At 34.1% G+C, this 27,244-nt stretch overlaps 3 protein-coding genes across 4 annotated transcripts; 1 reads left to right on the top strand and 2 right to left on the bottom strand.

Moving 5' to 3' along the window:
* Positions 1-1,423: 1,423 nt before the first annotated feature.
* Positions 1,424-4,841, bottom strand: LOC133312937 (receptor-like cytoplasmic kinase 176). 2 transcript variants are annotated; one of them, XM_061514226.1, is made up of 6 exons: positions 4,631-4,841; positions 3,332-3,657; positions 3,005-3,140; positions 2,729-2,871; positions 2,514-2,637; positions 1,424-2,074 (listed from the first exon to the last, which is right to left on the bottom strand). In XM_061514226.1, the coding sequence occupies exons 1-6, from the start codon at positions 4,677-4,679 to the stop codon at positions 1,638-1,640; spliced, it is 1,215 nt and encodes a 404-aa protein (XP_061370210.1). In that variant the 5' UTR covers positions 4,680-4,841; the 3' UTR covers positions 1,424-1,637. The 2 variants fall into 2 exon arrangements, with proteins under 2 accessions (XP_061370210.1, XP_061370209.1); XM_061514225.1 differs by having other exon boundaries at positions 4,628-4,841.
* Positions 4,842-9,463: 4,622 nt separating this feature from the next.
* LOC133312962 (uncharacterized) lies at positions 9,464-11,245 on the top strand. Its single transcript, XM_061514261.1, has 3 exons — positions 9,464-9,493; positions 9,607-9,682; positions 10,533-11,245. Exons 1-3 carry the CDS (start codon positions 9,464-9,466, stop codon positions 11,243-11,245), a joined length of 819 nt encoding a protein of 272 aa, XP_061370245.1.
* A 564-nt stretch (positions 11,246-11,809) lies between these two features.
* LOC133312951 (pyridoxal kinase-like) lies at positions 11,810-24,131 on the bottom strand. The gene is made up of 12 exons (XM_061514248.1): positions 24,030-24,131; positions 23,132-23,225; positions 22,870-22,974; positions 22,253-22,336; positions 21,722-21,795; positions 21,375-21,439; positions 19,504-19,567; positions 14,121-14,186; positions 13,102-13,158; positions 12,500-12,544; positions 12,353-12,406; positions 11,810-12,106 (listed from the first exon to the last, which is right to left on the bottom strand). Exons 1-12 carry the CDS (start codon positions 24,105-24,107, stop codon positions 11,966-11,968), a joined length of 927 nt encoding a protein of 308 aa, XP_061370232.1. The 5' UTR covers positions 24,108-24,131; the 3' UTR covers positions 11,810-11,965.
* Positions 24,132-27,244: the final 3,113 nt, after the last annotated feature.

A 27,244-nucleotide genomic window follows, 5' to 3' on the forward strand; every position in this document is an offset into this window, starting at 1 on the left:
TGATAGTATAAGCTTATACAATACATTATGACATTTTCAGTTGTTTGGTGTAACCATTGTATAGTATAAACTTATACAGCAGGATATCTTAATACATCAAAATGATGTATAATTTAATCAGGTCTAGGGGGTGGGATTAGACCTGATTAGAGTTTGATGTATTAGGTCCCATATTTCTCTTCCCATTCTACCCCTTTCTTCCTCGTTCACCTTCGCCCTTCGCTTCTCTTCTCCCTCTGCTGCCATCGACGGTGACCACATTTTCCAAATCTGATAAGGAGCCCTAATTGCAAATTCCTTTCCCTAAAACTTGTAACATTCTATCTCCTACACAACAACTGATTTCGAGCTCGAGCCCAGTTACCCATTTATGTTTTCTCCATGTTTTTTCTCTCTCAACAACAATTCAATGTTCAGTCACCTGGTCAATGCAATACTATTTTATCATATTAGAATTCTCTCAAGATTCCCCCTCCTTCAACTTTTGATGAGCTTTCCCAGGAAAGACGGTGGGATAACGACATTCCATTTCATGGAACCCTAATTTTGTTTATTTATTTAATATCCAATTGGGATTCTGAATTTGCGAATATTTTTTTTTGACATGTTAACTACCTATCATTGCATTTTTTATAGGAAAAAACATATATCATTTTAAAAGGATATAAGGTTATATATAAATTTTAGTCCATCAACGGTTATAAATAATAAATTATAACCGTTGATGGAAGGAAATCAACGGTTAGGATCTAAAATAATATAAGCTTATATCCTTTAAAATGACATATGTTATTCCTTTTTTATATTGTAAAGCTTACAGGATAGAATTTCAATTTTATTGAACAGTAAAATAGAAGTACTCTAGTTTATCGGAATCAATTATGATACTTTGATGATACATTTTCTCTTGATTCTGGAAACTGTATTTCATTTTTTATGCATGATCTATTAGGGTAATTTTGTCAAAAATATTTATTTTTATCCTATCTAATATTATATAGTGTATTACCAAACACTGAATAGTATTATCTTATACAATACATTACCTTATATAATAGCATGCCAAACACAAGAGAGTATTAAAACTTAATCAAGGCTTATACAATCAGGCCTTGTACTATCAGGTCTTATACTATTAGGCCTTATCCTATACTATGCACCAAACATGCCCTGAGTTTTGCTTAGCCTGTAGTGGGCCAGGCCGAATTAAGCCAAGCCCGTATTGAGGCAACCTAAATTTAGCCCAGTCTGTAATGGGCCAGCCTGAATGGACTAACGTGACCCAAATTGAGATCTCTAATTATGTAGTGGAATTTGTATATGAGAAGCTCTAGCATAATTCTAGAATATATTAAAAAATATGCTAGTTAAATATGCGCAAAAATTTTCATTTATAGATATAAAACAAAATTAATGTTGTAGTACTAAGTTTCTTGATAGAGTTCTCATTCAAACTGTCACAAGAAATTTAAAAATTCATTAACACAAAAGAATCAAAATATGTGAAGCAACCATACATGCTTGGCTTCATGCTATACAAAAAAGTAGCATCTCTTTCTCTATATATATATATATTTCTTCAAAACAATGTAAACTGAGGGTATGCTAAATGCATATCCCATGTATTTTCTCTTCTTCTAAGTACGAAGAGGAGAAGCAGATGAACTTGGATTATTAGAAGTTCCTTCTCCATTCAAAGACTCGTTGATACTTTTTCTATGTGGTTTTGAACCATTGCTGTTTGAGCTTCCCACTCCATCTGTGTCTTTAGAATCCTGAAGTTGCTCCAATATTCTCACAACCTCATCTATGTTTGGTCTAAATTTTGGTTCTACAGAGAGGCATTGAATTGCAAGTAGAGCTACTTTCATTGCTTCACGTAATAAGTATTGGCCTTCTATACGTGCATCCATAACTTGAGAGATCTTGCGTTTGCTGCTGAGTAATGGTTTTGCCCATTCAACTAAATTATGCTCCCCAGATGGCCTATTTTTATCCAATGCACGTTTGCCTGACATAATTTCCAGAAGAACAACCCCAAAACTATATACATCACTCTTCTTGGTTAGATGACCTTCACAAAATGACAATAGGAAAAAGGTTAGGAGTGAAATTCGTGGTCATTTTTGGTTACACACTATTCAAGTTTCTCCATATAACATCCAGCTTTGAATGCTCATACACTATGTTCGGTCCGAGTAGACCGTGAGTATTTACCGTATAGATATGTGCTGAGAGATATCAATGATAAAGATACCGTATTGGCTTTAAGCCAATGTACCAATTATTGCGCACTGATGACAGGCGTATAGCCAAGATGTGGTGCACTCCAAATAGGAGTGTGATTCTTTGGGATAGGATGATCGAGTTATCCTCTAATAATTCAAATATTGTTAGGATAAGTCTCAATCTTATAAGTTGTTGAGATATGGATCCAGTCCATAACACACTAAATGAAAGGTATGATCATAGGATGAAATGTGAAGTGGTGTGCTAAAGTGACTTGGTGATACCTGTGGCTATATACTCAGGAGCTGCATAGCCAAGGGTTCCCATTACCCTTGTTGAGACATGGCTTTTATCACCTGCTGGTCCATCTTTTGCCAATCCAAAATCAGAGAGTTTTGCATGATAGTTCTGTCATCAACAAAAAGGAGTTTTAGAAAAGCCAGTCTAACTAATTATCTCTATCTTTAAGCTTGTAGTAAGATCAATGTGATTCACTTACAGAATCAAGCAAGATATTAGAAGTTTTGAAGTCTCGGTATATTACTTCTACTTCATCACTGTGAAGAAATGCAAGACCCTTGGCAGCTTCAAGAGCAACCTTCATACGGATTTTCCAAGAGAGTGGTTGAAAGTAAGAAGCCCCTGATTCAAAAATATAAGGCAGAGATGAGATTTTGAGGTGTCTAAGGTACTTAAGTACTAACTACTAAATAAAGTCAACCTGCAAAGAAACTTGAAAAAATGACAATACTAGAAGGAAAATTAAAAAACTTACTCCTAAACAAATGATTATCCAAGCTGCCCTTGGTCAAAAATTCATATACCAAAATCCGGTGATCATCCTCTAAGCAGTAACCAATCAGTTTCACAAGATTAGGATGATACAGCTGCCCCAGGTAGTTGATTTCTGTCTATAGTACGAAGTTACTTAGTCACATCACAAGGAATATCTAAAATATAGCACAAAAAAACAAGAGTCCCTAAAACATGTTTTTAAAACTAATTCAACATTTTCCTTAACTTCAAAATGCAACCAAGTTCTCAAGCTTAGAGCAAAGTTCCAAAGTGTAAAAGGGCCATGCTACGTGAAAGTGACACTCACCAACCATTCACTGTGTCCCTGGGAACCCTCTTGGTTAAGCCTCTTCACAGCAATGACAATTCCTGTCCCTGGTTTAGTAGGAGCAAGTGTCTGCTCATCAAGCCACCCTTTAAATACACAACCAAATCCACCTTCACCCACCACACTATCTGGACGAAAGTTTCTTGTAGCAGTTCTTAGCTCATTGAATGTGAAGTTCTTCAAATTGTTGGACTGTAATATCTCACCCTCACTCCGAGGAGTCTGAAGCACAGGTGAAGTGGAGACCTTGCCGCTTGAACCACTCAAACCTTCCTCTTCTCTGCTACCATTCTTTGAATTCAAACCTACCAATGTCAAAAGAGAAATATGGATTCACTTCTCAAGCCATGTATAAGCATTATATTGACAAACTCAGATTTCTGATTGATTGAAAAGGCCTTGGTCTGGTGCAGAGGGAGGGCAACAGTTTCTTCAACCAATCATCTCAGTAATGTCATTCCTATACTTTAATTTGTACAGTACTCTTTTACACTTATCATTTATCAAATAAAAGAGATATATATATATATATATATATATATATAGAGAGAGAGAGAGAGAGAGAGAGAGAGAGAGGGAAAGGGGAAGAAAAGAAGGTGTAGTAACATTATTGCCATCATATAGTACATTGTTTGGTTCCCAAAAGTGGATGAAAAGGAAAAATTCTTACATGAATATATTTCTTACTCCAAAAATAAAATCTCTGTTGTTGATTTTTCTCTCCATCTTTCCCTCTATACTTTTCACTTTCAAGTATATATGAAAAAAACACATATTTTAGTTCCCTCAGGATCTTCCTATCCTACATTTATTCTTAACAATTAAAAGTAGAAAGCGTGATTGAATTGAAGACAGTGGGAAAATCCTCACAGAAAAAGAGGGGATCTTTCAAGTTTCAATAACAAATTACACCCTCAGATTTTTAGACAAATTCCCACAATCAAACAAATAAGACTGTTCCATTTGATAACTATTTTTATTTACTTTGGATACTTTGCTAAACAATACATAACTCATCACATAGTATTCATTTGAAGCAAGTCTTTCTTGTGTTCGAGTCATACATTTAATCCAGACAGTAAAGAAAAAAAATCCCATAATTGTTGTTTTCCTTCCATCATTAACGAAGCAGCAAAATATTATCCACAAAAATACGAGCAATCAAAACTCCAATCTGAACAATCTCCTAATTAATCAAATAGAGCTAAGATATACAAGCTGATCAAGTAAAAAGAAGAAGGGTGAAACAAGGGAAGAATAGAGTAATAATGTTACCACAGCGTGGAGGGCTCTCAGCTTTAATCTGTACACCAAAGCAGCAACCCATGAACACAGTGCTCAAGAACACAGAACACCCTCTTGTCTCTCTTTTTTTCAGTGTAACCAGAAAAGCAGCTACAAGTAGAAAATTTCAATTTGAACACTAAGAAGTTTGCATAGGCAAGTCATTGATTGAAGGAGAAGAAAAGCAAAACATGCAAGTGGGAAAACAAGATTTTTCCACATAAAGGTTAATTAGCTGTCATCCAATGACTTAAAACTAGAGGTGGGAAAGTTGGCGGCCCGGCCCGGCCCGCGCTGTCCCATCCCGTTAAAAAATGAGCTAGTCCGTCTCGTTCTGTTTTTGAAAGTGGACTGAAAAACTCAGCCTGTCTCGTTCCGTTTAGCGGGCGGGTTGGCCCTTTTATTTCGAGTCTATTTTACATTGACCCGTCTATGCCTGTTAAAAAATGAGCTCGCCTCGCCCTGTCCTGCTTTTGAGAAGGGTGAAAAAACTCAGTCCATCTTACTCCGTTTAGCGGGTTGACCCGCCGAGCGAGCCCATTTTTCCGTCTCAATTTAAAACTAACATATATTCAATGACACTATTGTGAATAAGTACGTAATGGATGGTGTCATGTGGATGGTGGTGTTGTAAATATTTCGTGTGAATGGGGTTTTAACGTGTCATGGAATTATTGGAAGGTTCTGAATTAGACCATCGAGAAGGACAAAACTAAAACGGGATTGCCCCTGGCCGCCACCTTTGTTTGTTTTATGAGGAAGTTGGTGGGAAAGATAAGAGTCAGACCAAAAAAAAAAGAAAAAATGAAATTAATGGCAGGGAATCTATTTCATTCCATTGTTTGAAATTAGTTTTGTTGTTTTCCGATGAATTGGAAGATGGTGAATTGAGTTGTATAAATTCTTTCAATTGAATCAATGTTAATTTTCTTATAATAATTTTGAACGATAAAAAAAATAGCAAAAAGATAATAGTGTAATTATATGAAAAAAAAAACTTCAAAAGAAATTTTAATTTGGATACTTCTATTCGATTGGGAGACAAACTTATTGAACTGTTGGTGCTTGGTAGAGCCACTAATGTATCTTTTGGAGGATAATGTATGTCAATTTAAGGTTGCTCACAACAATCATGGTATGGATCAATGTTCCGTTGAAGCTTCCTATGTGTGTTGTATACAAAGAGAGAGGTGTGTGTAAATGGCTATAGTGATTCTACCTTTGTGGAGAGTAACATTTCATAAGATAAGTAGATGAGAAGATATTCCTTCGGCAAAGGAAAAAGGGTATTTAGAGAAGAGATGTCCCTCTAAAATGTGAGAGAGAGAAATCATAGAGTTGTACCATCTAGCCAACGTAGTCTCTTTGACTAGGCTTGTTGAATTCACTGAGTCTCTTTGACTAGGCTTGTTGAATTCACTAATTGTCATTATATAAGGGCAGCAGTGCAGAAAAAAAAGAGGGAGTCGTGATGAGGTTCCATGACTCATCATAAAATGTCTCTAGAAGATTCTAGATGTGAGTATTTGATATTGAATCCAATGGACTCGGCACAAAAGGGCTTGCCATAACACCTATTATAAGTCAAACTCAATTTAAAGTAAAACACAATAATTTATTCCAAGCTACCTCTAGATTCAGGTGTCCCAATTTACACAAATAAATTGTCTCTATTATCGAACCCCTAACAAGTACAAAACACAATGTTAGCTTAACTCTAATCCAGAAAGAGAACAATAATGGTTACCTCACTGACTTCTATAAAATAAGCATAAAGTAAAGAGATACCCTACGAGAGATTAACTGCCTTTGATTCTATATTTTTCTTTTCTTCAAAGTTTTATTCCATTGTCAAATTGTATATCATTGGCCCTTTCTATCAATATCTAAGCTAGCTAAAATAATATTCTTTCAATTTAATTTTATCTTCTCTAACTTAATACAAAGATTCGAAAAATATTTTTCTCAACAAAAAGGATTTGATTAAAAAATAATTTTCTAAATAAAAAATAATTTGATTTAAATTTTTTCTAATTAAGATACATAATCAAAATTGTTTCAATTGCTTTCTAATATTAGTGTTTTCCGGTCAATCCCTAAATATTTTGACAATCGGAGACAGGAAGAAGGAATCAAAATTTCTCTTAAATAGAATTTATAATATCTTCATTAAATTCTATTTTTTTTAGACTTAATTCTACAAATAATTCACATATTAAATCTTACCACAATTATTTTATTTATTTGTTATCATTAAAAACTAAATAAAATGTGAGACACACTAAATTTCATTTAAGCCTTAGCAACCAATCCTAGTTTTCTGTCTTTGTTTCGCAGTGTCTTTCTCTCGTGCACAAAACGACAATTGTGCATGAATATAGTAATTAAAATCTCGATTTAAATTTGTAATTTTATGATTTTTTAATTTTTTTTAATCAAAATAATTTTATCAAAATTTCAAACTCTTTTTCATTTTTTACAATTTTTTATGTTAAATTTTAACTTTTATAATTTTTAATTCTTCCTCCGATCTTAGATAAAATTTCAATTTTAAGTATCACTGCACCACAAGCATTCAAAACCATTAGATTCAGTATTACTTGTCAAATTTCAATGCCGTCTTGGGAGCTGACTAACAAGTAATAGTAACACACGTTTGTTTTTATTTTTTTAATAATGTAAAAGTGGTATGGTAAAACAAGTCACTTCAAAATGACCTGCGTAGACTGTTGTTTGCTTAACGAGAATAAATGGTTATCTTTTTCGTTATATTGAATTTTGAAATTTCAACTTAAGGCATCATTATACCCACTTGTGTAGTATTATTATATTTGCAGATGTTGTCAGGCACCTAATCATAATTTGGAGCAGGATCCGTACTAGACTGAGAAAAGGAACTATTTTTTAAGAGATTTATTAATCTCATGTTATATGAATGAGATAATTATCTTATGCAACAGAAATAAATTTGTGGAATTCACTACTTTTTTTTAAAAAAAATAGTAGATCCCACTATTTTATCTTTGTTGCAATGAGATAATTATCTCATGCAACATGAGATAATTATTTCTCATTTTTTAACGTATGAAATGGAAGAGCTTTTGTGGGGCTAACTACTATAGGCCATTACAAAAGAGCGAGGGTTTGATTTTTTTATATTGCATAAGAATTGAATTCTGATTCAATTAGTGATAGGTCCCATATTTATTAAAAAAAAAAAAACTTTATACGTAAATCGAAAAATATTTTTCTTACATTAATATGCCACTGGACTGGACAACTTAACCCGCGTTTAGATGGATTTATGAAAAAGAATGTTTTTTATGTCTTATTTATTTTGAAAATATTTTTTTATCAAAATTAAAATTAATTAGATTTAAAAAGAAAATTAAAAAAATCTATCCAAACAGGCCACAAACCCACAAGTCTCCAGTCTCAAGTTATTTGGGTCAACACTTCAATAGCATTTCGTGAAATTATTCTCTTTATTTACACATCTTATTTTGGGTTTGATGTTTAATGTCGTAGAAAATAAAATTATTTTTTATATATATAAAAATATGTAGGCATATATCAGGCCATGTGAAAATAAGATTAAAAAAAAAATGAACCCTATATATTTTGGGGATTATATTTTCTTATGTAACGGGAGATGTTTATCTCATGTTACATTCACAATTTTATATGGATTCCATTGCATGGGAAAAGAGGGAAAAAAATTAAAGTGAGACTCATATCTTTTTGAGTGTGTAGGAGAGAATTGTTATTTCATGTAACATGAGATTGATATTTCCCTATATTTTTATATTTTTATATGTGTATGTCGAAAATAATTTTATTTCTTAAAACATTAGAGATATTAAACCTTTTTTTTTTATAATTTTGCACGAACCCATTTGCTTCGATCTAAGCAACTCCTTATACATATATCTCAAAGTTGGCTTTCTCATTATCAAAACAATGATAAAAGGTTAAACATGATCGTTGTGAAAAATATTGTTGAAAAGAGGTAGTGAAGGATTTTTTTTCTCTTCTCTTTGTAATTTGTGAACTTTGATCATTGAAAACCGGAGGATTAGTTTTTCTTAATTAGAATTAGAAAATATATATATATATATATATATATATATATTCTATGGTAATATTTTTTGCTATTTTTGGAATTGTTAATAATTCTTGTGAAAACTTCAAAAATTTCCCTATAAGCTTTTTCATAATCACATATTTGATTTCCGAAATTTTAAATTATTTATTACCTAACTTAAAGTTTTTTTTTTGTCATTTACCTTCTTAAAGTGATAAATAAACTTTAAATTAATGGAATAAATGATAGAAAAACGTTAAGCAAGGATATAAATGGTTCAAAATTTTGAAAAGAATAATAAGTGGTTTTAGAGAAAATTAACAGTAAATTTTTATTTTATTTTTTGAATTTTTTCCTTTTGCATAGAAACTGCGTGTTCTACATTTGGAAGGGGTCAAACCTGCTAAGACTGGCACGCATCCTGCACCTATGAGCCCTGCAACTCTTATCACAAGATCAGTGTGCAAAATCATTGTTAAGAGAAAACTACTGTGTGCATGACAAGCATAAGGACTCTGCCTGACAAAGTGGCAAGGACACTAAGCCTAGTCAAATCACAATTTCCCAACAATATGTCTCTTGCTGTTTATTTATTTTGGCCTTTAAACATCATTGGAGACCTTTGTCTTCATAGTACTGGGTTCCTATTTGAGTTGCTTTACACAAAATAAAACACATTACAGAAGAAGTAAAAGGGGAAGAAACATTCTGTACTGATATTCAAGCCACAAGCACTGCCTGAAATGTCAACAAGTGAATACGAGTTATTTGAGGTCCACCATCTTGCCATTCACCCTTCTAAACTTTTTGTTTAATTTATTTCACTTCTCACTAAATTTATTTACATTTTGTCTGAGATGTATATATTCACACTTGGCTTGCGCAGACGTTTGTTCTCAAAGTACACATGAACTGTCAAGGGTGCATAAAAAAAGTAAGGAAAGTACTCCGAAAAATTGAAGGTAAAGTTTAAATATTTACTCTATTTTTCAATTTCTATATTCATCTCTTAAGTACCATTTTGTATAAGCTTTCCTGGTCATATACTGAGCATACAATAGAAAGTTGGAAGAAAAATAAGAATTAAAACAAAATATTATATATAAGAAATTAAAAATATAATGAAGACAAAGGATGGGTAAGTAATGAAAATCGAGTCCTAACAAGCCATTGGCACATTAAGTTGGGAGATTTTATTTATTTATTTTGAAATAGATATAACAACTATGTTAAGATAAACACATTATGCAGTAAGGAACCACTCGCAGACTGTTTTTAGTTGGTTTGTGGCTAGTAAGCTTTTCCATGTTGGAGTTAAGTAACACTCATTGGATATTTTGAACTAGGAAACTAAAGAAACAGTTCAGCGTTTTCCTTGAAACAATTCTTTGTTTGATTCTGATTTCCTTGTCAGTGAATTAGTTGGAAAGTCAAGCCAAACCTGGTTTTCAAGGCTTAAATTCAGGTATATGCATGAATCAACAATTTTTCCCCATGATCAATGCCCCACAACGACATTAGCCCAAAAAAGTTAAAACCCTATATCAGAGGTTACTTGGGCAGAAAAAGACATAAAAGGAAAAGGAGAGGAGTGTGATACAATAAATGGTCGGCTAGTGAGAATGGTGTAGTGCAAACAGCAAAATAGAAGAAAATATAAATCTAACACCTTTTCAATTCTATTTTCCTTTGTAGTTCCAACTTCCAAATGTATAGATAGAAGATTAAGTTATTAGCTATTTTCCATTGTTTATATCCAAAATTGAATTTACATTGATATCCTTCTTTAACATGCTTTCGAGTTTGGATCAGGTGTCTACAAAGTAGACATTAATTCAGAAGAGCAGAAGGTAATTGTCACAGGCATTGTCAATCCTTCCACTTTGGTCCAGAAATTGGCCAAAGTTGGTAAACATGCAGAGATATGGAATGCAGGTTACAACCAAGAACAAGAACAAGCCAACCATGAAGCTCAATATATAATGAATGACCCCAGTATCTCTGAAAATCAGTATATGATTCCCACCTTCTTTGGCAAAAATCACTGGGGACCTGAATGGTGTTTTAATCAGGATATGGATGCCAGAGCCATGAAAAGCCAGATCAACAAACATTTAGCAGCACCATCGTTTTTGAAAAATTTTAACAATGGAACCGATCAAAATTTTACCACATTCAATGAAAATCCAGAATGGGAGGAGAGCATGATGAGGCCTGCAAGTTTTCAACAGAATAGTGGAACTAATTACTCTGGCTTAGGGAGTCAAGAATGGGCACGGGGAGCATCACCGATTAGTGAATACGATCATCAACCATCTCTGATGGCCAACATACATGGATATTACCATGACTATCATCCTTCAAAGATGACGCAGCTGTACTCCTACAATCATCTACCATGGGGAATTAACATCCACATGCAGGAGACACCAACTTGGAATGAAATGATGATGAATGCATACATGCATCAGCACATGACAAATCAAATGTATCTCTCATTGCCTTTTAACTTTGACTCTTGCTAGGATATAGAAATTGCCTAATGACCAACTTTTCCTATAAAGCACATTCTACTGTGTCAGCTGTATCAAATTACATGAAAGCATATCAAATCAATTTTAAGTACTATACACTATTATAGAGTCAGACTAAATATATCATTTTTAGGCCTTCATATCTAAACTCTATGCTATTCTGCTCCTGATACAAAATTTTCAAATATTATCATTTTACTAAAAAAAATAAAATAAAACCAGAGAATATTAGCACAAAAAAAAGCTTTCATATTATAAAGATGAAATTCAAACTTCAAACTCGGTAAATATACAGTCCAAACTCTATCCGGAGTAAATTTTCCCCTAATGTACAACATATAGCACAATTAGCGATTCAATGTCATGTGTCCATATCAATGCAAGGGTATTTGTAGAATACATTTCTTTTATTTTCTCAACTTCAACAAAAAGATATATAAATATAAAATTGGGATATATCGGTAGATATGAAATGGACGAGAATGGAAAAAAAGAAATTAATAATAAATTCAGACTAGTTATTCCTTATTTTAACATTTAGCAAAAACCTGTCATCCTGGTAAATAGTAGAGTTGCCTTTTAGTAACACTCCAATAAATAGGTGATAAATGAAGCAACTTTCCTTCTTAATTTCTTGTAATTTCCGTAACACCCTTTCAAAAAAAATTTACTAATATACAGGCACATACATGTTCAAATCATATCACCAATTTAGCTGTATATTTCAGCTTTAAATTTTACTTGTGGGCTGCGAATATCATCCTGGCTTTGAATTAATCTGATTTCTAAACTGGTTGACTGGGGATCATGTCCAGCGCTTGTATAGTCACGGAGTGTCCTTTGCAAAAGTGCCTGCACATATTGATGATACTTGCACCATCAGTTATCAATTATTCAAAGATTGTGGATTCATTCAACATGAATACCGAAGTTTAAAAGTCTCGAAATTAATGTCCTTACAATACAAGAAGGCGGTAATAAATCAGTCAAATATGTCAAATGATGGAAAGCTTTCTATAACGCCAACAGTACTTGCACAATATCAGAGAAGAGGAAGAAAAGAATAATATTAATATCACACATCAAGAAAATAAGTACCTGCAAGCTTGACACTGCGAGTTCTGCAGCCATCTCAAGGTTATCTGGGTATTTCTGGAATGAATAAAGACAAATATGTGGTTACTATTACGAAATTACTAGCAAGACCCTATAACTATAGCCAAACACTTTAAGCAAAGGCATTACATTACTCCAACCAAGAAGAAGTGCAGTCATGAGATCTCCCGTTCCCTACGAGCATAAGAACATAAAAACATGAGGTTCTAGTTATTGAATGTTTGAAGGCATTAGAGAACTTTATTGAATAAATTGAATTTAAAAGTCGATTTGGTTATTTGAAAAAACAAAATTGAATAAAATTTCGTTCCTATTTATTCTTTGGTGAACAAGCATGGTGTTTTTATGGTGAAGATGAACCGAAGACCATCCCATTCCTCTCTATTTTTTCCAAGAAGCATATAGCTACTGCAATGAAGATGCGGTGTTTTAAAGTGAAAACATTGCAATCTTTGTATTTTGTGCAATGCAAAGAAGAAAAAGGTGTTTATTGGGGCTATACATGCGAATGAACAGGAGTCTATGCAGCTCGGGCCTATTTTGGGAAATAGGAAGATATGTCTTTGATAATCCATATATTACAAATGTAAAATCATTGAATAGTTCAAGCTGAACTCATCCACGTTTGGCTCCAAATAAACTTTTGACGTTGACTACTTTTTTTTTAACGCTGTAAAAATTGATCTTCGTAAAACCATAAATCAACAGAAGTATTAATGGAATACTCATACCGTAAAATAAGCTGGAATTTTCGGAATCACGATCTTAAATTGTTTGGGAGGCTGTCCCTATCACACAAAGAAAATACAAGTTCAGGTTGTTACCATGAAGAGGACATAGTGTACAGAATAAAACCACTAAGTATACAGAATTAAAAATGTGGATGAAGAGCGTAGGAAAGAAGACCAAAGCAGTGCTTCAATGTTAGTTATTCGACTGTGGTTGAAATATATATAAAAGAAGACCAATACTTAGCTTCTGTAGTCATGAGGTGCTAACTTAACCAGAAAACTAACTAGTTCACCAGTTTTTTGGTTGAAATGCGTAGTTCGGTCTGTGATTTGGACCGGCCATCACAGACCAATGCATATGAGCCAGCCTGTGAAGGCCTTAAGGGTTTACACCCCTACCCTCTCATAGTGAGCACATGAACCTCACCTCAGAGAATCCCTCACTCCCTACATAGTCGACCCATTGTGCACTCCCACAATTGAGGTGCAATTCCTCGCACTCGGCAATGAGGTATTGGGCAAACGATTAGGCTTATTAATTTTCTCTCATATCGTTAGGGAATATCTCCCACCTATAAATATTACTCTTCTCCACCTAAAGAGGCATCTTGTATCCATTACTTTCACGAGTTGTTACTCTGCAGAAATATAAAGCAACTGTGCCCTTACACCTTCCCCCTCCCTCCGTCATACTCTAGATAACACTCATGGTAACTCTTCCAAAGCTGTGGTTCATATCATTGCCTCTTGAGCACCGACATAGCAAGATACTACACCCTTTGAGGGACACAGACCTAACTCTAACTCCACAACAACTCAGTCTGGCTTTCAGAAAATTATAGAATTGTGAAAAAAAAAAAACATTTTACAAATCACTGTCAAGACACAATATGTAGGCATACATATTATGTGAATTGACAACGAAAATTTGGTAAACTTGATCTCCATTACTACTCATATATCTGAAATTAGAAATAAATTACAACTTACGATAGCATTATAAGTAACATTCAATTCACCTGTTCCTTTTGATGACTGCCAATAACGAGAAGAATCCCATCTATATTTATACTTGTAATTACAACCTGAAGGAGCATATACATCAGCTAAATGACTGAGAGTAATAGAACCTAAATTACACTTTGGACAATAAGTAATCATCATAGAAAAGGTCAATGTGAATGGTTACATACCTACATTAGGTGTAGACAATTTCTTGGCGTTAAAAAAAGGAAGGAACACTATGAAAAGAATACTTAAATACACAGATTCAAGCATCGCATTCACATGTGTAATTTAGATTCAAGCTGCTCTTTTTGTGTGTGTGAGTGGCTTGTAGGTTGTCTGTGCACTAGAAATGTACTACTTTAGGACATTCTTATTTCTTATATCCAATCTCTCTATGATGTTGTATGAAGTTAAAATCCACAATTTGCATGGGCGAAGAATCTGGCAGAAATTTATTATTTGAATAAACAAATAGATACAGGAACTGACTGGCCGTACTGATAGCGAAAGAAATATCTGGCCTAGTCACAGTAAGATAATTGAGCTTCCCAATTAGCCTCCGATAACGTCCAGGATCAGATAACGGCTCCCCCTGTCCGGGTAATAACTTGACATTAGGATCCATAGGTGTATCAACTGGTTTACTCCCCAACATACCAGTTTCTTCTAGGATATCCAAGGCATATTTCCTTTGACAGATAGAAATGCCTTGTCTTGATTGCGCCACCTCAATTCCCAAGAAGTAACGCAGCTTCCCAAGGTCCTTTGTTTGAAATGTACTAAACAAATGCTGTTTTAACTGACGAATTCCGTCTTGATCACTTCCGGTGAGAATGATGTCGTCAACATAGACTAACAAATAGATACACTTATCAGGAGATGTAATCCTATAAAACACAGAATGGTCAACTTTACTGCGGATTAAGCCAAACGCCAGAACAGCAGAACTGAAACGACTGAACCATGCTCGAGGAGACTGCTTAAGACCATATAAGGATTTCCGAAGACGACACACCTTTCCAGACTCCCCCTGAGCAACAAAACCAGGTGGTTGCTCCATGTAAACTTCTTCTTGTAAATCACCATGAAGAAAGGCATTTTTGATGTCAAGTTGAAGGAGTGGCTAGTGACGAACAGCAGCAAGGGCAAGAAAGAGGCGGACTGACGCCATCTTAGCGACCGGAGAAAATGTATCGCTATAATCAAGGCCAAAGATTTGAGTAAAACCCTTGGCAACTAAACGTGCCTTGAGACGATCAATATGGCCATCAGGTCCAACTTTCACAGTAAAAACCCAGCGACAACCAACTATAGACTTCTCTGGAGGAGCAGAAACAAGGTCCCAAGTGCCATTGGAATGAAGTACAGTCATCTCATCAAGCATTGCTTGACGCCACCCTGGATGGGAAAGTGCTTCACCTGTGGTCTTAGGAATAGAAATAGAAGAAAGACTAGAAACAAAGGTGAAATGAGGTGAAGAAAGACGGTCATAACTCAAAAAGGTATAAAGAGGATAAGGGTTACGAGTAGTACGTGTACCTTTTCTTTGAGCAATGGGAAGAGTCTCTGATGAAGGATCCGGAGGGGAAGAAGCAACAGCAGTGGGCGATGAGTCAGCAAGAGTCGAGTCGACAGGAGGCACAGTTTTGCGACGCTGATAGGTGAGAAGTGGACGGTCCTCAGGTATAGAAGCAATAGGTTGCTCATCTGGAATAGAAGCACCTGCAACTGGCAAAGACAAGTCAAGAAAAGGGACAGGAAGGACATGATCAACCTGTGACATCTGAGATGGGATAGAATTAAAGGGTTGTTGATCAAGAAAAGTGACATCAGCGGAAACTAAGTAACGCTTAAGGTCGGGAGAATAACAACGATAACCCTTTTGAAGACGAGAATAACCAAGAAAGATACACTGAAAGGCTTTGGATGTTAACTTATCCTTACCAGGAGTGAGATCATGAACAAAACAAGTACAACCAAAGACATGTGGAGTTAGAGGATAAAGAGGAACATCTGGAAGCAATAGATTATGAGGAATGTCATTGTGGAGCACAGATGAAGGCATGCGATTGATGAGAAAACAAGAGATGAGTACAGCATCTGCCCAGAAGTGAAGGGGAACCTGCATATGAATAAGAAGGGTACGGGCAGTTTCAATGAGATGTCTGTTTTTACGTTCAGCCACCCCATTTTGTTGTGGAGTGTGAGGACAAGTAGTTTGATGTAAAGTACCTTGTGTGGCCAAGAAATTAGAAAAATCAATAGAAACATATTCCTTAGCATTATCACTACGTAGAATACGAATAGAAACACCAAATTGAGTATGGATCTCAGTAGAAAACTTTTTATAAATGGAGAATAGCTCGGAACGATTTTTCATTAAATAGGTCCAAGTGCAACGGGAAAAATCATCAATAAAGGTAACGAAATACCGAAAACCTAAGACAGACAAGGTACGACTTGGACCCTAAATATCTGAATGAACAAGAGAGAAAGGAGCATCAGCTCGTTTATTGACTCGACTGGCAAAAGAGGAGCGTGTATGCTTCCCTTGTTGACATGACACACAATCTAAAGACTGAAGACCGGACAAAAGAGGAACCATTTTCTGCAACTTTGAAAGACTTGGATGACCAAGGCGACTGTGGATAAGTTGTGGAGATTCTGTGAGAGAGCATGCTACTGAAGGACGAGGCACATCCAGATAATAAAGCCCTCGTGACTCACGACCCACTCCAATCATTTTCCCCGTACCCGGATCCTGCACAGAAACAGAATGGTTAGAGAAAGTAATGGTGCAAGTGAGGGAGTGCATCAACTTACTAATAGAAATTAAGTTATAAGGGATGCCAGGAATGTAATAGACAGATGTCAGGGCCAAGGTAGAGGTCGGACGAGCTTGTCCAATCCCACGAACGGGGGCTTTGGTTCCATCCGCAAGGGTAAAAGACGGTAAATGATCAGAATAAGTAAGAGATGTAAAGAGTTCCTTATTACCACAGAGATGATCGGTAGCACCGGAGTCAAATATCCAAGTGCCAAGTGATGTAGAATGAGAAACACAAGCAACAGGATTACCAGTATAAGGCTGAGACTGAGGAGAAGCCTTCCTGAGAGGGGTTTGAAGTGCAGCATAGTCTGAACCTGAACCAAATGATGCATTGTCTGACTGAGCTATATTTGCAACAATAGAAGGAGAGTTAACCTCCGAGAGATCAGGAGATGCTGCTGCCATTTAAAGATAAAATATAAAAGCCGTAAACGAAGGCAAACGATATCCAATCAAGAAGAACCACGCGTCTAAGGTCAGACCCACAGAGAAACAATCACAGATCCAGAAAGGGGAGGAGAAGGCGAGCTTCTCTGTCCAAGACCGGCCGGAAAAAGCCGCCGGAATAGTGCTCACGCGCCGGTAGAAGGTGGCGCGTGAAGCCCACGCGCAGAGAAGACAGGTGGCGCGTGACGGCGCGTGGGAAATGCGTTGCTGACCGGACCACCACAGACCTGGTCGCCGGGAAGAGAGGGTCCTGATCGCGTGAAGTTTGGTCGGAAAAGTCGCCGGAAAAAGTCTCCGGTTGCCTGAACAGTGATTCTGACGGCGGGCGGTGGTTCCGGTGGCCGTCGGAGGTGCTGACACGTTTGGAAAAATCACTCAGAGGCTGTTTACAGCCCTAGAAGGCTTGCCGGAAGGACGCACGGCAAGAAAGAGGACTCCTAAGCAGTGGGCTTAGGTTTTAAAGCAAAAAACAAGGTTTCTAAGCGGAAGCGAGGGTTCCCAGAACGAAAGAGCTCTGATACCAACTTGAATATAAAATAATAGAAGAATAATATGTTGTGTATTGATCTGTGTCAAGGAGTTACAATATATAGAGACCCTAATGGGCTTAAGTGTAAGGCCCAAACCTAATCCAAACTTAATCCTAATACAGTCAGAATACAGTCAGACTATTTACGGATAAGACAGAATCCAATCATATCTAATCAAATCTAATCATATCATATCTAATATTCTAACAGATACTAAAGGGGAAAAAACAAAAACAAAATAAAATAAGAGATCTAATTAATAGTTCACAAAAAAGAAAAGAGATATGTTAATGAAATATAATATAAAAATCATTAATGTAATCTCACCTAACAACTTAAGCTTTTAGATTGAAATGGTTCTTTACAAGATATCAGAGCCTTCGTGACCAAGTAATCACATGTTCTATCCTCACTGCCCTTATTCTATTAATAAATAACTAAATATTGTGGAGTTTCTTAGCATAGGTAGAAGGGCCTGTGCATTGTCCACCCTTCAAACCCAATGGATTCTTATGCGAGGGAGCATGTTAGAGAAATATAATATAAAAACCATTAATATAACTTCACCTAATAACTTAAGCTTTTGAGTTAAAATGATTTTTTACAAGATAAAATGATTAAAATTATAATGATAATTAAAAAAAAAACTACAATTTTGAGTTTAAAAAATGGTTAGAGTCTGCAATCCAGAAAGCTGAGAAGTATTTATATGCAATGTATTACCATTAAGTGAGAATAAATATGGTGGAAGACAGGCTAGAGTGATTTGGTTCGATCTATCTAAAGGGCTATATGACAATTAAGAACGAAATTTGCATAACTGCTGCACTACTGAATATTTCAGTTGTCAAGAAAAGAGTAAACACTTATTTTGGTCCTCCAAAGATATACGTAAGATCAAATTGGCTCCCATTTACTAGCAACATCAAATTGGTCCTTTAATGACGATTAATGCCACTGGTTTTCTTTCAACTTCAAGGACCAACTTTATATCCTTTTATGGGCAATTTGATGGCAAAAGTGTGACATCAAAGGACCAATTTGATGTTGCATATATCTTTTTGGAGGACCAATTTTTATAAATGGAGAACCAATGTGACATCACATATATCTTTTGAGGGCCAATTTGGATATTTACTATCAAGAATTTAATGGCAGTTCCGATTATTCTTTTTGTCTGCATACCAAATATCCCGGCTCTCCACAGAATAACATCGGCCCACATTCAAATCATTAAAGTGCATTTTCGAGAGTATCCAATTAGTGAATCTTTTCTTTACTACTGGAGTCAAAACTCATGAGCACATGATTTAAACCTTAATTGAATAATCAATTTGCATAACAAGGAAAAGTATGAAACGTTTGCACCTAATTGGTCATAATAGATGCCATGGACAACATTAAATTTAAAACAATAATAGAGATAAAGAGTTTCCAGATACAGAGATCAGAAAGGAAAGTCAGAACCAGTACAAGCCTATGTGCAAAGGAGAAAGTTTAGAATTCAAGGATTCAAAAAAAAAAAAAAAAAGAAGAAAGAAAGAAAAAGAGAAGCAAGTTTTTCAACATACAAAAATAAAAGCTAACCTTTGAAGGCCCAACTGCATGGAGAAACTTACAAGCTTCCCGACCATCTCCTTCAGACTGAATCCTGTAATAAGTATGAAATAGGATTATTTAGAAGGTAAAACGAACATATTGTGGATATGCACAAACAGAATAAATATGAAGAAATCTGGTATTGCCAGTGGTGATAACTGATAAAAGAAAAAAAATTAAATAAAATTACAGAACTCGGTAAAATCTTTACCTGTTGAAAATACACTCTCAATTACTCATTATCTTCTAAGAAAAAGGACAATTTGTGGGTGTGAGTTGGCTCTAAACCCAGTTAGTTCCATGAATGACAAATCACAAATATACCACCAACAAATTGTTGGGGAATCCAAGTTTTAGTGAGTAAAGTCTCACATTGGTTAAGAATGGACTGAGGGAGCACCATATAAATGGAATGACCCATGCACCTAATGCCTTAAGGTTTTTGGTTGATTGCGGTGTCTAAGCCCACTTAATGTCGCTGCTCACTTTGGATGGCGGTTTCTCCCCGCCATGAGCTCCCCTCGCTGGTCCAACAAGTGGTATGAGAGCCAATGATGGATTGGCCTGTAGTGATCCGAGTATTTGAAGATGTGAGATGTTAAGGTCTTAATGAGTGTAACCAAGTCTTGATGGAAGAGCCAATGTCTTGATGAGAAGCCAAGCATTGATGAACCCCATGAATACTCAAAGAAACTTCTGTTTGAGGAGAGCTAATGTGTGTTGAGACTCACTCTTGAGGGGGAGATGTTGGGGAATCTAAATGTGAATGACTGAAGTCCACACTAGTTAAGAATAGACTGAGTAAGCACTATGTAAGTAAAAGGACTCATGCACCTAACGCCCTAAGGTTTTGGATTGATTGTGGTGTCTAAGTCCACTTAATATCGTTGTTCACTTAGCCCATGAATAATGGTCTCTCCCCGCCATAAGCTCCCTCTAGCGGCCCGCACAAATGCCTAAATGCCTTAGTGCACGGAGCAGTGCACATAGGACATCCCGAAGCACTACCAAGATTCTTTCCCTCAATGTGGGTGTCCTCACACATGCAAAACAAAGATATATACCTCTGGGTATGAGAAGGAACCATAGATATTAATGAGACCTACTCCCCTCTCCCTCCAAAATTATAAATAAAACTAAAGGAAGAAAGTTGCAGCTCAAAATGAATCCTTATTTAGAGACTAATACAATACCAACATCAACAACACTTTTATTCAAAACTAGTTGGCGTGTGGCAAATGAACCCAAATAAAAAATATGAAAAGATTAAAGAAAAAAATGATAAAAATATAATATATATATATATATATATATATATATATATATATATAACACTAGACAATAAAAAAATAGCAATAAAAAATAAAAAATAAAAAGAAAAAAATATAAAGATACAGAAGAGGAAAAAAGAAAAGGAATTTTTTTAAAAAAAAACAGAGAGATAAAATAAAGAAAAAAGAAGAAAATACATAAATAAATAAATAAAAGAAAAAACAATTGAGAGGAAAAATTGAGATACAAAAGAAAAGAAGGAAAGAAAGAAAGAAAGAAAAAAAGGAGAGGTGAAGAAAGAAATAAGGGAAAAGGATTAAAAAGTGACTAATACAAGCAAATCAAAATTGTTGATGTCATACAACAGAACATGGACACCAAATAATTTCATTTTTTGAGGTACATTCATAACTTAATCTTAACAAAGTTAATCTTTTACAACCAAAATTTAGTCAAGGGCTTTTTTTACTGAACAGAAAATGCAAAAGAAATTAATATGCTACCATGTATACAGTGCAGCAAAAAAATCAAATATAAGGAACCTATAAAACAGAAATTTTTAGCAATCTAAATGGTTTTACAATTACCTGAATCCTGTCAGTAGTTCTGCTTCAAACTGGTTGGGAGTTAACATGGAAGCTACTGGAACAACCTGCCAAAATGTGTGTTACTCAGATGCTAACACTAGGAAAGTACTTCTCAACTTAAAAATGGGTTACATCAAACGGAAGTATCATTATGTCATCTCATAAAAAATAGGAACCCGTTAACTGTGCATTAAAATATAATTTTCAATTACTGGTGACTTAAACTTGAGGTATACAATGGTTCAGCCAAATAAGTCTATATACCTCAAACTTGTTACATTGTATATAACCATATATTATTTGTACTTGCAGTTGCACACCACAACATCTTTTTAGAACAGTGTTACCTTTTCACGGTAGACTGATACCAGCTCTTGAGGAACATAAAGCTTTCCATCATCACCCATCACTGGATCACATACTGACAAGAAAGCACAATTTTTCTTAAAAAAAAAAGAAAAACATTGAGTGCCAAAAAGACAAAAAAAATTATAGTCATATTTCCCAGGCTTCAACTGTCAACACTAAACGAAAATCACAACAAAACAGTATAGGCCCTCTGGGGCAAAAACTATAGTTGAGACCTACAGAGAAAAAAGCAAAATCCCTATCAGCTACAACAGTATGTAAACTCACTTCTTTTTTTCTCTCCCTTTATGTCTAAAGACATAAATTACGTCTTCCATTGTATCCTTTTAGTAATATCTAAATATTCATAAAAGCTAGACCAGTATAAGATGGTCTGATATTAAACTGAACCTGAAAATGTAAAAGGATAAAACCAAACATTGTATAAGGCCAGATAGGATAGCTTATCCTATCCTGTGCAATTTTATCCAGTGTGTCAAACAAATCCCAAGTATTTTCAATAGTCTCACCATATGTAAGCTCAGGGTTTTTTGAGCGAAGCTTGCTGATGACTTCCAATACAGTGTTTAGAAAAGAAACTGAACCAATATAACCTGAAAATACATAAAGTAGAACCAAAGGAAGCAATGAAAATAGGTAACAAACTGGCATGAAAGTAGTGACAAACTGAGAATATTACAGTAGTACACATTACACAGAAATATAGCATACATAGCATAATTGTCAGAGATTTTTTTAACACTAAAGCAAATCTTTCAGGATGGCTCAACAATAATACATAATAATGATTTTGAAAGAAAGAGACTTCAGTCTGTCACAAAAAAGAAGAAGAAAGAAATTAACTTTTTTAGAACACTCATCTAAGAATTCTAATATCCAAAATAACATGACAATCAAGGGACTCTCAAAGAACCATTTCATTTATTTTCAGTAAAGGCAATTGAAGCATTTTATTAAGAGCTACCAAATTTTTTCAAAAAACACATCCTCTAAAGAAAGACAGATTGCCACCTACCATGGCAAAACTTGAGTAAGCTACCTCCTTTACCTATTTAATATACAGTTCATGAGGGAAGCACCATTCAGTTCATGATTAAAAATACAGAGAGGGCAATATTTAAAATACCTGTTAACAAGTGAGTATAGTATAATAAATCATTTCCTTCAAGGCCTTCTATTAGATCCCAGAGTTGCTGTCCATCCAAAACCTGACCCTTAAACGTCGGGTATCCTGCATTATAATCCTCAAATCTATTAAACTACAACTTTCAGTGTTACTTTAACAAGGATAACATACCATGCCTGAACTTATTGAGATTAACAGATGAAGTCACACCATATATCAGGTCTGAGAGTCATGAGAGAATGAAGAAATAGAAGCAGCTTGCCTGTATGATTTGAAAACTGCACAGAATTAATTGGATCCACATCATAGCCTAGTAGTTGCAATGGGAAGACAGCTGATTTATTACCAACATACCCCTGAGAATAACAACAAACACCCACAATGTCAAAGGTAATTACTTAACCAGGTGCATGCAACTGACAATGACATTCAGTATTATTAGTAACATTCAGCCCAGCGGTTCAGGATTATAAGAACACCTCAACACCTTGATCTTACTATTGGTAACACTTTTTTTTTAAAAAAAAAAAAACCAAGGTATCAGGTATTGCTACCTGGTGTAATGATTAGGTAAAACCCTCTCAAAGGACGAATCATTAATTCAAACCCTGACTTTGCACGTAAAAATCTTAAATGCGTTTAAATTCTCACCTTTGAAATTCACTCGGGTTCACTATTCACTTTAACATCGGACTATGGTAACATCTTAAGAGGAAGGATGTATTTACATATATTTTTTACAAATTTTTACAAATTACACTACGTACGCAATGTAATCTAGTGTATTTCTAATAGTATATAGTGTAATTTGTAAGAGTTTGTAAATATAACTCTCCTCACCTCTTAATTGGGGAGGTCTTATCATGACTAACGGTCCCTCTTTTATTGATGCAAAAATAATTTGCGATCAAGTATAACTATAACTATGTAATTCGGGAAATAGCACTTATAATATGAAAATTATTTTTTTCTTTCTTTCCGGTTAAGAAAAAAAAAAAAAACTTTAATTTTAATATTACGACTATATACTCCACTTTGTTAGAACAAGATTTTTTGCATCACCATAAGAAGTAGATTTCCTATTATTAAATAAGCAAACATGAGTAAAAGCAGAAATGAAAATTCAATAAGACAAAAATAAAAAATAAAAAAAGAGAAACCTGGACGGTATGAGATTGAATACTGAGAACTCGACCGGTCTCAGAGGGAAGAGCAAGGGAAAGTATTGGAGGCGCCATGTATGAACTCCTCGAATTTCTTGCCCTTAAAATTGAGATAAAAAAAAAAAAAAAAAAGGAAATACGTTGAAGACGACTAAAATTGGGAAGAGAATGCGCAATGCAAAAGACAGGAGTTGATAAGAGGGAATCAGATTGAACGAAAATCATGGGATTTGGATGAAAGCATTTTACCGGAAAATGTGAGTATCTCGGGAAAATCTGAATGTGGATCGGTCTGTGAGCAGAGACCGTAATGGCATGGAAACAGTGCTTGCTTCCAGCTTCTTATTCTGCGTCTACTTTCATTCCATTCATATTTTAATGAAATATCATTGATATTTGATGAGGTTAATTATTTTTTAAATTATTAAAGTTTCAACGCTCTGATCACTGAGGAGGGAAAGATTTTCGTTTCTTTTGTTTTACGCAATCTTATTAAAACCGGTCGGGTGAATGATCCTCTCAAGGTATCAGATCATTAAGTGCATTATTTGTTGGTTATATATAAATCTATAATTTATATTAAAAAGTTATAAATATATTCAAATAGTTGAAAAAAAATATAAATTTTAAATATTTTAATATAAAAATAATAAATTATATATTATTGTCTAATAAAAGATCAAACAAACGCATAATATTTGTTATATTGATGTTTCAGGTTTGGTAAACGACATCTTTAACTATTAAATCAAAATTCTCTGCATAGTGCATAATTAAGATAATATTAAGATTGTAGGTACATAACTTATGTAAGTCAATATGTAACAGATCACTCAAATATGTCAATTATGATTTTTTTTAAAATTTCTTTTGAAAATATATTTTTTAAAACCGGAGCCGAGTCACCGATTTTTCACCAAAATTAGCCGGATCACATCGGATCTGATACTTGACCGATCTAATATGATAATCAGACCGGTTCATCGAATGGTTTTATGCGTTATGAGATAGATTAGATGGCTCGCACATCTTTTGCAATAGAAATAAGTGAGTTTATTTTATTTATTAAAAAAAAATATTTTATTATTTTATTTTTATTGCATAAAATAATTATTTTATGTAACTTAAAATAATTAATTTATTCTTTTAAAATGGTAAATGAAAAAATTGTTTATCTAAAAAATATTACAAAATAATAATTTTTTAATATAGAATTATTTTTGCATGTGATAGTACAGTATGTTCAAGACGTTATTTCACTGGCGAGTCGTGACAGATGCTTAAAGGAAATGGATCCAAAAAAACATGATATGGTCACGTGAAAAGATCACAATCATACAAAGGTAAATCAATGTTTATGATTTCGTAACTACTTATTTCATCATTTTTTCTCTTTCCTCTTCTTTCATCATTGATCCACCTTTGTATGGTTATGATTCTCCACATTACATGGTCATGTGAATTTTCACATTAGAAGATCCAGATCCGGTGCTTAACCTCCTTCTCATAGAGAAAAGAGAATATGTATATTATAAATAACGATTAAAATTACGTCGTTTTGAGTCAAATAATTAAAATAAATAAATTTTTTGAATAAATTAAAATTACAAAAATATCTTTTTGGCAAAATTATTCCTCCCATTAGGACAGAAATAATTTGTCTGTCGCAGACATATATTTACTAGGATATAATATTAGATCTTGATAATTAAAAAAAATAAAATTAGTGGATCTCATTTTTTTTATCTGTGCCAGATATTTGCTTTCTATAAATCTTTTTTTTTTCATTCCCAAAACAATATTTTTTTTGGGTTCACTAAAAAGAATATTATTTTCAGTGATCAAATAAATATTAAATCCGTAAATAAATATGTATTGAGAAAACGACTACACTTATATATAATGTTAGGACTTAGGACTATATAGTAATAAATAAAGAAAAATAGAGAAATATAAATAATTATGATTATGTCAAATTAATAACTTATGCCTAATTACGATAATTATGCTAACAACGCTAAGAGTATATTTTTAATAATATGAGTAATTAGGTTTTTCACTGGCCGGCAAAAACTATGTGAGGTAATTTACTATGTTTATCAGCAGAGTAGAGAATAGATGCGGTAGTCATAGTGAAATATCACAATCGAGGCCTTTTGTTGTTTATTGTATTAATTCGGACATCTGTTCATAAATTTCAAATTTATAAATTTGCAATTTGCAAATGGGAAAAAGTGTTTTTACAGTTAGGGGAAGATAATTTTATCTCTTGTAATTCTAAAACATTATTTTCGGTATTTTACATTTTTTATTTTTTATTATATCATGAATTTTATTAAAATATTTTGAATTTTGAATTTTAAACTTTAAAATGATGTTATTTTCAGTTACAGAAGATAAAATTATCTCCAATGACAAAAGATACCTTCATCCCATAAATAATTATGTATATTAATCATGACCGGCATGCATATTATTATCAAATAGTTTGACAAATTTATCTAACACAATAATGTATTTAGGGTTGTGAAAAAAAAATCATAAGAACTGTTCAATCTTGTCTTATAAACTATACTAGAGATACTTAATTATTTCTACAAACAAATATATACATTTCATTTTAAGATATTATTTATTAAAAATATCTATTGGCGGGCATGGTTGGATTTGATGTGCCACGAGATTATTATACAAGGTTTATAATTAGGGGTGTAAATAGGCTGAGCTGGGCTGGACTTTGGCTTTCCTGGCTCAAGCCTACTTAAAAAAAATTCAGTCTATTTGGCCTACTGGTCTATCAAAGGCTTTATTTCTAAGCCAAACCCGGCCTATTTTAAAAAATAAGAAAACCCGACATGGCCTACAGGCCTTGTAAGCCTACCACTGTAGATACTAAGCAAATAAAATAATTGTATAGAGCAAAGAAAGTTTTATTCATGAATGCACTAGTACTTCTCATAAGAAAAAATAACAAACAAGAAAGAGTCAACATAATACCCTAGCTTTAGAATATATATTATAGAGGAATAGAGTTAAAAAAATGGGAAAAAATAAGAAAAATACAATTATTGGGTGCTGAAATAAAGTCTACAAGAGAATGTCATTCATCTAAAAATTAGGGTTGGTATTGGTACTTTGCCATGCCACATAAAATAAATATTATTTTATTTTTAATAAATTAAATAGGCTAGTCTAAAGGCTTTGGGCCAGGC

This window comes from Gastrolobium bilobum, unplaced genomic scaffold (assembly GCF_033153095.1).
Source record: "Gastrolobium bilobum isolate Gb01-03AN ecotype WA unplaced genomic scaffold, APGP_CSIRO_Gbil_v1 utg918, whole genome shotgun sequence".
Lineage (NCBI taxonomy): Eukaryota > Viridiplantae > Streptophyta > Magnoliopsida > Fabales > Fabaceae > Gastrolobium > Gastrolobium bilobum.